The sequence below is a fragment of the Nipponia nippon genome, unplaced genomic scaffold (genome assembly GCF_047370975.1).
Source record: "Nipponia nippon isolate SJK-2023a ecotype South Korea unplaced genomic scaffold, ASM4737097v1 scaffold_1, whole genome shotgun sequence".
Taxonomy (NCBI): domain Eukaryota; kingdom Metazoa; phylum Chordata; class Aves; order Pelecaniformes; family Threskiornithidae; genus Nipponia; species Nipponia nippon.
In genome coordinates, this window is record NW_028262290.1 from 81,083,383 (window position 1) to 81,097,291 (window position 13,909).

Genomic DNA, 13,909 nt, shown 5'->3' on the forward strand with positions numbered 1-13,909 from the left:
AGTTTTTTAAGCCTTGTATATGTCCTAAAAGCCTTCAGATATTTGTATACACCTATAATGCTTATGCAATGCAAACATGATGGTTAGAAATTAAAATGTTGTATATGAGCACTAGTCAAGCTCTATTTCAAGATTCATTAGGAAGCCACTTTGTATGTCCAGCTCCAGGTAATTAGAACAGGATAACTGCCCAAGTAAGGAAAGAAAAAAACCACATAATAGAGAAAAATTGAACTTCCTTCAATATTGATTTCATTATCAAAAGAATTTAATGAAGGATAGTTCAGAATAAGAAATGCTTTCTCTATAATCCCGTTTGTACATATACCATAACAATGAACTTCTGATAAAAAAAATCCTTTTCAATGATGACAACTGTACTTATTGTTAATTTGGAATTGTACTGCCTACTGTGATAAAAACTTCGCTTTTTCTTCTTCCTTATAATCTCTGAAAGTGGAACAAATCACAACAGTGAGAACAAAAACTTCAACGTGAGTGACCTATGAGCTAAAAAGTATAAATGTAGGCACACAGCTCAGGGAAAAAAGTATTTCTGAAGAGAAGCTCAGAAGACAAGAATTTTTTATGTGGTATAGCCTATACAGCATAGCATATATTTGAAAGATTAGGTTGCTTATTTTAAAATACTTAAAATCAACGAGGAATTTCAAAGGATTCTGATGATGCCATAATTTTTCCACTTTATTCAGAAAGTTATTTTACCATTAATTTCTAAGAAAAAATTGTATAACATTTGTTTTTAAATATTCTCCCAAATACATGTACTTATCATGTCAAATATCAGAAAGAAAAGAAGGGAATACCTTCCGTAGTCCTGCATTTTTCCACACTCTCAAATTTATAGTGCTGCATGCTTAATAACCGCACAATTGATGTCTGTGAATGGCTTTTCTTCACTAATCCATTCAGTATCAATAGCAGAGCCAAACACAGAGAAAGTACATCCAGTTGTATAATACGTCAGGGCTGGTTATTTTATTGATATTCCTTTCCATAGAAACATTTTATTACCCACTTCTGCCATGAAGATGAACAAGAAACTGTTCATTTTTTCACCTGTTTGAAGCCATATGTCAGGGAGCAACAAGGGCAGGCTGCTTGGAAAGGAAAGTGGAGCTGCGAGCCAAGAGACACAGCAGGGTGGGCAGGGCAAGGCGCTTTCTGACAAGGGCACGCTCCAACAGCACTTGAACAGAAAAGCAGAGCAGGTCCGTGACAGCAACCAGGGTCAGCTAACTTATCAGTGACTGCATAAGGAGGCTGTAATAACAAGGCAGATCTGAGGTCACACCAGAAAGTTGAGTCAACGAGGCAGGGCCTGATCTGATGAGGGTAATCAGAGCCTGCCACAGATCAGTGATTGCCAGGCAAGTCCGTAGTAATAAGGCAGGTCCAATTCCAGCTGCACCAAGTCATCCCCCAGCCCAGGCAGTGAAACCCCTGGCAGAGCAGGGTTATGCACTCTGGCCCCTGACATGATACTGCATTTCAAAAGAGCTTTTCATTGAACTTTCCCATTCCTCATCATTCTACTCCTGCTGGTTGTTTTGCAGACACCTTAAGAGCCAATGCCAAACCTCTTAAGAAATGGAGCTAACAGAGCAGAAATAACAGTGAGTGCCAACATCAGTTGCTTCACTGATCTAACAGTCTTTGGCATAACTAGGATCACCAGTGTGTATTTATTTGGGGAACTACCCTTTTGCCCATCACCCTCATAGAAAAATCACGCCGAAAAAAATGTGCACAGTTCACTCACTGATAATTACCGTGGGGTTTGACATCTCCACTATGTCAATAGCAATAATGATACAATAAATCCAGTATTTGAAAGGTGGCGGTTGAAGTGTACATGGCTTGAAAATTCTCAGTATGAATGACTTGCACAAGGATAAAGTACATACATCTCCTTCAGAGAAGAAGGTCTTGGTGAAAGTCCACAGCAACTTAAAACTCCAATGAGCATCTGGAATATCTCCTAGAAATCTGAGTATGGTGCTCCAAGGTCCCATAAAGAACAATTCAACCCTCCCATCTTTTATTTATTTATTCTCATTTCCAAATTAAAAATATTTCCTAAAGGAGATTTTCATACATTTCCTTTGTTTCACTGTGAGTTATTTAAAAGAAAAAAAAGAAAAAAAAAAATAATTCTAAGATGGAAAGACCTCTACAACTAGAGTTTCAAACAGAATCAATGTTCCACCTAAGTTTCATAACTGGTTTGACTGTAGAAATGAATGCTGAAGTCTCCACTAAACTACAAAGACAATTATTCTGTCTTCGAATAATTTTTAAAATTTTTTTAAATATTAGTTCTAGGCAAGAGATATATTTAGCATGTTTATTTAATAAACTAATTAATGCACCCTTCAAATTTCATGTATTGATTTGACATAAAATTCAAAACAGCTTCTCCTTTGCAGCATGCACCAGAAATATTGGTTCTTTCTGCTTCCTTTTCTGCAGCACCTATGAATGACTAGTGGACCACTAGGAAACATGACCTATTGGACTCAGCAACAAAAATACACTGGCTTTTTGATGATTAAATAAGTGTGCTTGATATGTGAAGCCAATAATGTTCAACTAAATGGAGCCGCTAACATTTCTCTCTGAAGATGGATTCCCACGTGAAAAGTTTCCTGTCTAGCTGAGACACCAAAAAGACTGCAGCACATAAGTAAAAAAGGAGAAAGTGGGGGGAGGGGAGGAGGAGAACAGTATATAAAACCACAACATTGCAAAATTAGAGCAGAAACAAAGCTAAAGTTGATATCATAAAACTAATAACCTTGATGAAGATTGAATAAAATCTGGTGTACTAGCACATGAAAAAATGTCCAAGCATTCTTATGGAACTATTGTCTTCCTATCCATTACATATTTATGTCATGAACCAGATAGCGAGGAATTCTGGCAGCTATCAAATGCTTGTTTTCCTATGTAACACAATGAAGTTGTTCTCCAAGTGGTGAAACAGGTGTGACATATTTTCCAGTCTCACCTTCCTTATTTAGACAGCAAGCAAACTAGAAATTATCAGCTAGGAGATAAAACTTGGAACATCATCTGAGGGATATTAACTAATATGAATAAGCAATTGGGCTTAGCTTTCCATAGATACAGACACACACACACAAAAAAAAAAAAAGCTTTGCATTTAGCTACTTGAAGGTAAGCCCTGATAAAAGCACAGTTACCACTGAAAAGGAACAACGTTTAAGTCAATCAATCTTTATTCAAGGTAAAATTAAGCACACAGTAGTGAGACAGGAACACTAAATATTTGTCATGATTTGTCAAGCCATCAAAAGTAACACTTCAATCTATTTACCAAACTTAATATCACTCTAAGATCTAGCATTTATAAGCCTATTGTAAAGGTTTATTGAGAATAATTTTCTAAAAATGCCATAATGGACTCTATGCCTTAGAAAATATATTTTTAGAAGTGATCCATTGTATAGCTAACTAGATATTGATGTTTACATTTAAAAACCAGAAAAGAACTCTTAGAAACCTTTTTTTTTTAACATTACTTAACATCACACAGAAGTGCTACCCCACGCAGTACCCAGTGCTCTGGAGGCTGAAGGGTTTTAAGATCCACAGCAGCAATGTAATTCATATCTGTCCGAATGGTCTTTTTGTAGACTGGACATGAATACAGACGTGGATCTTTTGAAGCTGAGAAGACAGAAGAGACATAAAAAACAATGAACCTAGGTTGAAAAAACAGGGTCCTAAAGGACTGGACATAGGGCAAATGTAAAATTGAATCGAAGTTTAATAGCACACAGCTCTCCATCACCACCAAAGAAAACTCTTACTTGATTCTCACACTGTTCGCTACTATGTTATTGCCAGCTGAAGGCCACATATGGCTTGAAATTCCTGTAGGTTTAAGATTTAACATCAGCACCTAGGACCTAGATGTAGCAAGAAATGTAAATGGACACTCTAGCATGATTAGCGTTATTATTAGTTCAATCTGCCCACTGAGCATCACTTCTTATCAATATATTATTTATGTGTCAAAACAAAAAAAAATGCCCTGTTTTGAACAGCCTATTTTGAAATACATTTAGTATTTCAGAGTATAAATTGTCAGCTTCTTCACTGCAGAATTAGAACAGTAGTCTAGTCGCGCTTAATACTTCAGTGTTCATTATTTAGCATCTTGGCTGCCTTCACAGTGATCATGCATCTTATAAAAGATCACCTACACAAAATCCTGGCAAAATAGCATGTAAGCAGGCTTTGCTTTTGGAGGTGGAATGCTTTTCAACAGAAATTTCCAATTTTACATTCAACAGTGGACAGTCCTATCCTATTTTACATCCCTGTTCAACAGCATTCCCTATTTTATATGCAAAAAACCCCCACCTTAACCAAAATTATACATTTTCACAAAACAGCACTGTCCTTCAGCCCCCTAAGTTTCCTTTCCATTCTTACGTCCCTTTTCTGCCTCAAAGAGAAAATATCTTCCACCACCTCACTCCACCTCTTGCATGCTTCTGTTAGCTCAAACACAGCCTTGTCCAGTAAAAAAAAATGCATTTTTATAAATATATACATTACATAACATGTTATCTATAAATACCTTATATGAGAGATACATGGGGTTTTATATATATATGTTGTATATACATACTTATGTAAGTTTTATATATGTATAAATTACATTGGTTTTGGGGATGTGGGAAAGAGGTTCTTTGGGTTTAGGTTACAGAGGTTACAGAATTTATGTATATAAATGTTGATCTTCTCAATCTAGGACAAATATTGTCAACAGAAGACTGAATGCAAGCATGTTTGTCAGAGGAGGCAGAGAACAGCTCATCTGTAATGGATTTAAAAAGTTATTAACACCATTAAGACCAGAAGGTAGAGACCTATCTAAATATTAGCAAAAAAAAAGTGCTTATTATCAATTATCAAGGAAGGCTGAAAGCTCATTTTATATGGAAGACTGGGAAGTCTTCCCATTGAAAAAGTTTCAGTATGTCTGCAATGAATAGTGACAGCCCCATGAAATCCCTAAAGCCCAAAAGACTTCCATGCAGTTGAATAAAAATTTACATTGAATTCTATCAAAATAACATCCTTTACAACACAGGTACTTACTGTTATTCTCTGCATATATCCTTATAACCGGCATCATCTCGAAGAGGACCTTGGGCTTAGATTCTGTCAGTCTCATGTTTCTTCTGTCCCAACCAGCTCCTTCCAAATACAGCCCATACACATAGACACCTTCCAAAGGAGGGCTTGTGATATCATCCTTCATCCATTTAGTGACCTCATTGCACAGCACTACACTGTCAAGAGCCCATCCTTTGTTAGCCCTTGTTATTTCCTGCCCAAAATAGACAAAAGTATGGATGTTACATGCGCACAGAACCATTTTTTCCAAGCATTTATTAGAAACATATTTGTATGGCCACAACGTATCCTCTTCAATACAAAAAATTAACTTTTTATGATATCCATGTTTACAGCAGTTTGACTTCTCTCTAATCTAGTGATGGCACAGTACTATAAGAAAGCTTTCATTACTTCATTCAGTATATTTGATTTCCAATTTTTCTTTTATATACAACATCTTAAGACCATACCAAGTAACACAACCACTGAATGCCAATGGTAACTGGCTCTTGCAAATATGAATATTTCACAGCTTTCATGAGATGAGAAAACATTAACTGCATGTGCTAAGTAAAACAGTTCCAATGACAAAAGCAAAATGCATAATTTGCTGCATATTTTCTGGGGTTACCTTCCTTTTCCTGTACCTATACTTTTAATGAACTGTATTGTTAATGAGTAAGAGCTCACTCAGCTCTAAAGCTATATAAAGACACTGCAAAAATCCCAGACAACACTTAGAGATAGACATGCTTAAGATTCAACATATGCTTCAAATTTAGTCAGTTAGTTAGTGCACTGGACAACACTCCTTTATCTTGCGCAATTCCTTACTATCCCATGCTAGTAAGTTATGCCAGACATAAGTTTTATCCTGGTCTTGTAAATGTTTTCCAAGATCTTTGTTTGAAGTAATTGGAATTAAAGTTTGTCCCATACTGCAGTTAATTAGCTGTTTTAAAAGAGCAGAAGGCTTATAGATCAGTGATCATTCTGGCTCTTCACCTCTCTCATTTCCATCTGTTTCTCCATATAGCAAAGCCCAGAAAGTCCCTTTGGTTTTTACTTGAGACATTAGGTTGTTATGTATCCACATTCTCTTTTTAGGGAACCAGAAAAGTTCTGTAGATTCCAACCAGAATCCTGCTACTAAACCCTTTCCACAAGCTTGGGTTCAAAAGAAAATTCCAGTTTAGGACTGTTTACTGAAAAGAAATATCTTGTTATAGAATTCCAAGGCTATATGCCTGCACTGTCCTGCATAACATCCTTGTCTCTAAACTGGAGAGACATGGATCTGATGGATGGACCACTTGGCGGATAAGGAATTGGCTGGATGGTCACACTCAGAGTTGCAGTCAACGGCTCAATGTCCAAGTGGAGATCAGTGACGAGTGGTGTTCCTCAGGGGTCGGTATTGGGACTGGTGTTGTTTAACATCTTTGTCGGTGACACAGACAGTGGGATTGAGTGCATCCTCAGCAAGTTTGCTGATGACACCAAGCTGTGTGGTGCAGTCGACATGCTGGAGGGAAGGGATGCCATCCAAAGGGACCTTGACAGGCTGGAGAGGTGAGCCCCTGCAAACCTCATGAAGTTCAACGAGGCCAAGGGCAATGTCCTGCACATGGGTCAGGGCAATCCTAAGCACAAATACAGGCTCAGCAGAGAATGGATTGAAAGCAGCCCTGAGGAGAAGGGCTTGGGGGTGTTGGCTGATGAGAAACTCAGCATGAACCAGCAATGTGTGCTTGCAGCCCAGAAAGCCATCCGTATCCTGGGCTGCATCAAAAGAAGCGTGGCCAGCAGGTCAAGGGAGGTGATTCTGCCCCTCTACTCCACTCTTATAAGACCCCACCTGGAGTACTGCGTTCAGCTCTAGGGCCCCCAACATAAGAAGGACATGGACCTGTTGGAGTAAGTCCAGAGGAGGGCCACAAAGATGATCAGAGGGCTGGAGCACCTCTCCTATGAGGACAGGCTGAGAGAGTTGGGGTTGCTCAGCCTGGAGAAGAGAAGGCTCCAGGGAGACCTTATAGCAGCCTTCCAGTACCTGAAGGAGGCCTACAATAAAGCTGGAGAGGGACTTTTTACAAGGGCTTGTAGTGATAGGACAAGGCGTAATGGCTACAAACTGAAAGAGGGTCGATTTAGATTAGATGCAAGACATTCTTTACTATGAAGGTGGTGAGGCACTGGAACAAGTTGCCCAGAGAAGTTGTGGATGCCCCATCCCTGGAAATGGTCAAGGCCAGGCTGGACGGGGCTTTGAGCAACCTCGTCTAGTGAAAGGTGTCCCTGCCCATGGCAGGGGGGTTGGAACTAGCTGATCTTTAAGGTCCCTTCCAACCCAAACCATTCTATGATTCTATGAATTTTAGTAGAAGTAGGTCACCAATTAGAACTTCAGTTTGACAGCCAAAAGTTACACTGCCCAGACCTTGGAGCAAGAGCGGAGATTTTCTTTCTCTGCAAATCTTCATTCTCTCCTCCACAAGTTAGCTTTTGTCTAAGGTCCCATTGGATTTCCACCTGAGTATTCTTTCCCAATTTTACAGATTCCAGACAATTAGTGTCTCCAATGTGTCCCTTTATGCTGACCAACCTAAGTATTTCTTGCCTCCTTTTAAAGTAAAAAGTAGCTCACTTGCCAAACGCAACTAGCATGCTGAGCAACCAACACAATCACCAAGCCGACAGAGATACATACATTAAAAAATACATCAAACTTCATACCTAGGAGACTCTTTCCCACTTCATGAAGAGAGACTGAATCAGCTACTGAATCGGAGAAGTGTAATTTAAGGCTAATTCTGAATAGCTCTTCTGGCATGTCTCCAGCCAGGTAAGTACTGAACACAGACCAAAAGGGAGGAAAAAAAGCAAAATAAATTCATGGGCTTAACTCCTCTTCTCAAGGATATCTCAATGCTAACATGAGACATTACTTCTCCAATCTACCTTAATAATGTTGTAAGGTAGCCCCTATGTACATGGGTCTCGGATCAAAGTAGGAAATACGTTTTAACACACTGGTGGTTGATGTACTGGAAGAGTATGGGCAGAGGAAGCACACTTCACTCAGAAAATGTTACAGTTATGCAGTCACGTATCTTCCCTGCTGACATGATGGAGCCATGTGTAGAACTCAGCCTTCATCACACAATATATATATTTTTTTTAAAAAAAGTATATCAAAGAATAAGCAGAGTAAGACTTTAAACACAATTTACCTGCCTCATTGCAGTTAAAAATCCTTGAGGATTAAAAAACCCTGTCATCCAGAAGCAGTTTGGTCGGCTTTCAAAAATCCAATTGTAAAATTGGTGGTTTCTTTCCAGAAGCTCAGTAAACCAGAAACCAAGTGTACTGGAAGCCCAGGATGCCTAAAAATAGTAAACAGCGTGTTCATTTTTTAATTTTATTCAACAGTTTTAAAACATCATATTCATGTCAAGAAAAGGTAATTCCTCACAAGGTAGTAAACAACATCATATTACCAAAGCATATTTAAAGCTCATTTTTCACATCTTAACTTTTAACCTAATAGATAAATGTTGCATCCCACTGAAACCTGAAGCAAATCCTTGCTCTGTTTAAATTTGTGCCTACCATTCCATTTAGACATGCTTAATGCTCCCTGTGGCAATTGTCCATTTTACGACTTTTTTGCAAAAATAGATAGCTGCGTGACCTAGGAAGAAATATTGTCTGCATGTCTTTCTAAAGCCAAGGTCAATGCATCGAGATAACAGGATTTCTGCCAAAACTATTCTGCGTTTTCTGAAAAAAGCTAAGGAAAATTGAGCTTGGACTATGTAAAGATTTACAATGATTTTTCTCTTTGAATAGTTGTATCATACTTGGGCTGTGAAACATCTGCTTTGGTCTAGGTTTCGTACCAAGAAAACACTTCATCAATTAAAAAAAAAAAAAAAAAACACCTAACAAAAGAAAAACCCCAAGCAAACAAAACCACCAAAAAAACCTCCCCAGTTTTCTTTCCATTAGTTGCCATAAACAGCACTAGTTGTCCCTGAAAACAATTTCCATAGGGAGAGACTGAGAGCGCTGTGACTTTCTAGCCTGGACAAGAGAAGGCTCAAAGGAGATATTATCAATGCTTATACTTCATGCATGGAAAATGCAAGAAAATAGAACCAGATCCTTGTCAGTGATAGGAGAAGAGGCAATGGGCACAAGGCGAAATGTGGGAAATTCCATTTAAACGTAAGGGAGTTTTGTTTGCTTGGTAGGTGGGTGGTTGTTTTTTACTGTGAGGGTGATCAAACACTGGAACAGGTTGCCCAGATAGTTGTGGACTCTTGATTCTGGAGAGTCCTGAGAAACCTGCTCTAATTGACCCTGCTTTCAGAAGTGGGGTTAAACTAGACTATCTCCAGAGGTCCCTTTCAACCTTTACTATTCTGTGATTCTGCAACTACAAGTCTTAATCTCAAAGAATAGCAACAGTGTAGTCCACTAGTGTGGGTGCTATTTTTTAAAATCCACCATCACATTTTAAATTATTCTCTTCTCTCTAGCTTTTTTTCCTGCCAATACGCAACAGGCTGCTAAAATAGGAAATACCTACATCTCCCACATTCATTTCTGTTTTTATAAATTAAAGAGGGCTTGTTTTGACTGTGTTGATTTTAGCACAAAATCTACTCCACCAGTTGCACAGTCCTGGTTAACACTTATGTTTGAAAAATGTATTTACTGTATGTCTAGCAGTTTAATCTAGTTCTACAGAAATAATTTTTTTTTTCCTCAGAAAACAAGTGATGTACACCTACTTTTTTCCAGCTAGCAGGAATCCTTCCATCGTACATGCAGTCTAAAGCATCCCTCAGATTTTCACTCATAACAATTGTACCATCAATGGCAAGTTTTAGATCAGTCAGAGTGCTTCTCACTAAGGAAATAACTCTCTGCATTTGTTCAATCTCCTGTCGCAAAAATATGTTCATAGGCTGAAAAGGCCCCATATTCTTTAGTTTCTCTTTTACCTGTAGGCAGAAAACCAAAGATTCTTCAACAGAAATAAAAACAAAAGGTGGCTTTATGTCAAGGTTAGGCCCCAATACAATTTTTAAGACATAATACTTTTATTTAGGAAGTTAAATGGTCGGTTTGGCATCTTCCTTGAATCTTCTGCAAGATAGAAATACAGGTTTTGTTCCAAGAGAAATCTATGATGCTGAGATGGGCTATGTTTTTAGCCTAACTCAGTACTTAGTCTGTATATCATTCTATGAGCTAACATCATTTAAAGAGCATGTAGGCCATACCCCATTTCAAAGATTTCAGCTTTAATTCCAACAGTTCCCAAGGTTCACTTTGTACAACCCAATCAAGAGCAATTGCCCCAGCCACTTCGCCTCAGCATAGTAGCACTATTTATCAGCAATGCCTGGGAACTATCACAATGCCAGACAGTCTTGTATTCTAATAAAACTTGATAATATATTTTTAATCACAAGGGGGAAGTTAACAAATTAACAATAACTGTATGGACATAACTAGAAATTTTGTAGTCAATATGGGCCTATTGGGGATAGGTGAAAAAATTATATATACCATGTATTGAACCCTATACAGGGTAACAGCCCTGTTCTTAGTAATATGCATAACTTTTCTAAGTTTATCAGTATTTTGCTACACAAAAAGGAATTTAAACAGTTTTCACCATGTGAAAAAGTTTAGTGCTCCACATTCACTTTTATTAATTCAAACTAAATCCCAATTTGTCACTTCTCAGCCGATCTACCCAAAAAGAGCTCTTGTAAACTTAACAGGGCTAACTGTACCTATACAATGACACCATATAATAGATGTCTTTATTAAGTCACATATCTATTTCTGGGGGTGTCGAGTAGAATTTGAAGAGAGTTGGACTAGCAACTACTAGACGATTTAGCCCATCACTAAAGTAGTACCCTTCTGAGAAACTAAACAAATTGCAGTCCTTTGCAGATCTCAGACATCTGGTTCAGCCTTTTGGAAAGTCATAAAGCTCAGGCTTCTAGAAAGACAGTAGGTCAGAAACTTCAGCAAATGCAAACTTTTGGAATACTGCTAGATAATCAGTATTCCAAATTCAGATACGTTACATCTGTTCAGATAAAATACATTATCATAATTATGTCATTTGAGGGGAAGATTACGTAACATAAAATGGGCCACAGAAAACATAAAACAACAGATGTAAGACACGGGTACCTGAAGAGAGTCTATACTGATAAGCATACCCCACATAAGGGAAACTTATTACTGTGTAAAAACAGAAAAGAGGGCGTTGTACAAGTCTCCTTGCTCCTTCTCATAGCTCAGCATCCTGACAGGAGAATTTTGGCATTCATAAGCCACCTAGCCTTCTATCAGGTCCTCATGCTAACTTCCATTAAAGAACAAGTAAAACGGCAGAAGACTAAGGATAAGAGATTTCACTCTCCTCAAGAAGGAGATGGCAGGCAAATTATTTAATTAATAAAACATCTTACTGCCTAAATGAGCAGGTGGCTACGTTGGGAGTCTGTTAAAGCACAAACATAGGTGTGAACTTTTTTCTGATGACTCACTGGGGTGATTCACATCCCTTTCATAACAGAAGTGTTGTAAATGCTTTATTACTGACACAACCAATCTTACTTGCTTTTAAGCTTTCTCAAAGATAATGAAACACAAAAATTCAGCATCCCTGATAGAGGAAATATAGGAACCTTAACTATTTTACAAGCATTTTCCTCTCATTTATTTGAAGTTCATAACCAGCCTCACCTGGGAAGAACTATAATGTCAGCATCCTAAAATTCTGGGGCTCTGAAGGACAACTAAGAACTATGGAAAGACACAGAAACAACACAAATTGTCCAAACACTCAATTAAACTGTAGTCTCCGGGATGGGGACATAGAATACAGTCGCCTGGAGTGTCCACGTATCTAGTCATGAGTAAATGTTTTCTAACTGCAAGAAAACCCTCCAACCTTGAGAGACATTCCATCTTCCACATAAACAGAAGGAAAGCTGCTATTTCAGAAAAGAAATGGCTGTAAGGCAGCAGGTGTCCATTACAAATATAATTACATGGGCTATTATGTGTTAATATGGATCCCGAGATACTAACACTAGGCTTCAATCAATGAAAGCTATCACTTGACAAGCTTTTCAGCATTCACTTCACTGAAGAACAAAGCAACTTAAAAATATCTTCAGGATGTAAGCTGAATCCCAAAGTAATACATATGTTAAAGCTGTAATACTTTTAGAAACATGAATACACTTGCAATACCACCTCAGTTCTCTACAATGTCAACAAGCTTAGCTTAAAAACTGATGATCCTACCTCCCCCATAGTGCAAATGACAACTTAAGCATTAAGTGGTTTAATATTTTGAAAAAGCTCTTACAAAAGCACTTCAGTGCACATTTAGTGACTTCATTATAAATGTTAAGAGTCTGGTCGGACTACTTCAAAATATGTTTCGAAGTATTGCCCGTATGAATGAATTCAGACATGCTTTTAGAAAAATTAATATCATTACTTTTTTTTTTTTTAATCCACACAAAGCAAGATGAAGCAAATGTTTTTGTCAGAACTTAATGAACTCACTTCAAATGGTACATAATCAGCAGGAAGCTTTTCCAGCATATCATCAGCCAGTCTGGCTACAACTGCCTCTCGGGTTTCACCTCCTCCACCAGAGCTATCTTTAGGCTGAATACTGAGGATGATGTCCAATATATCTTTTGAAAGTTTACTTTGGTAAGTGATATCCGCATTGGGGTGCAAACCAAACACCTCTGGTGTGTCATAAGCAGGAAGACTCTACACAATAAAATATAGAAAGAGCACAACTGGAGATGGGTTTATAAGCTAATTATTAAAACAACAACAAACCAACACAAATCAACAAAACCAAATAACAAATACAAAAAAAAGCTCCCTTAGATTGTAAAGGAAGAGGCTAGATCAAACGGTCATACGGCAAATAACTTGCTGTGATCTATTTGTCATGTCACAGCCCAAATCACACCAAGGTTAACAACAAATTAAGTTTTAGCCTCTATACACTATTTTAAGAGTCAGCTTGTACTTTCATATATCTATACGTTTTATTTCTGTGAATTTGTACCCCATGTCTGGACTCCATTCTATGCCCTTTTTAATAACTGTATGCCTTCAGGTATGTCCCTCAAGCAAATCACATGAAAAAGAAAAGGTTACTGTCATGACAATGATGATAACATTGATGACAACAATTAGTTGTCACTTATAGATATGCAGACTGTTAGAAAACAATGAAGACTCTGTGAATAAAAGACAAAATACAGGTACTCAGAAGAAAAGATAAAATACAGGGACTTGAGAACTTGTGAGAAACAAGCAAATTGGGGTTTTTTTGTGCTGAAAAGTTTTATTTACCAACCTGTATGTACTGAAGGTATTGCTCCACCATAGTACATTTGGGTATGCTGTATCCTTTGTAGAAGCTGAAATCCTGACTGAATGTATTTTCACTGAACCAAACCTTTACAAAGGTGTTCATGAGTCTTTTGTCATAGTCATCTGTCACACGACCACCATACTGGATCTCACCTATCATGTAACAAACAGTACTCCAGGAGACACCCTGAAACCAAGCAGAAAGCATTGACTTTAGCTAATCCTCTTCTCACCTATTTACATCTCCCTTAGTAAGAACAGCTGATATACCAAGTCCTGC

The 13,909-nt window shown here is 37.9% G+C and overlaps 1 protein-coding gene across 1 annotated transcript in view; it reads right to left on the bottom strand.

Annotated features, from left to right (window-relative positions):
- Positions 1-3,451: 3,451 nt before the first annotated feature.
- DNAH5 (dynein axonemal heavy chain 5) overlaps positions 3,452-13,909 on the bottom strand; it is a 137,452-nt gene continuing 126,994 nt past the window's right edge. The window contains exons 74-79 of the mRNA XM_087736864.1: positions 13,613-13,816; positions 12,796-13,011; positions 9,978-10,190; positions 8,412-8,564; positions 5,158-5,389; positions 3,452-3,714 (exon numbers count right to left, since the gene is read on the bottom strand). Coding sequence (XP_087592990.1) covers positions 3,563-3,714; positions 5,158-5,389; positions 8,412-8,564; positions 9,978-10,190; positions 12,796-13,011; positions 13,613-13,816 — 1,170 coding nt within the window. The 3' untranslated portion in view covers positions 3,452-3,562. The remainder of the gene's footprint in view (positions 3,715-5,157; positions 5,390-8,411; positions 8,565-9,977; positions 10,191-12,795; positions 13,012-13,612; positions 13,817-13,909) is intronic.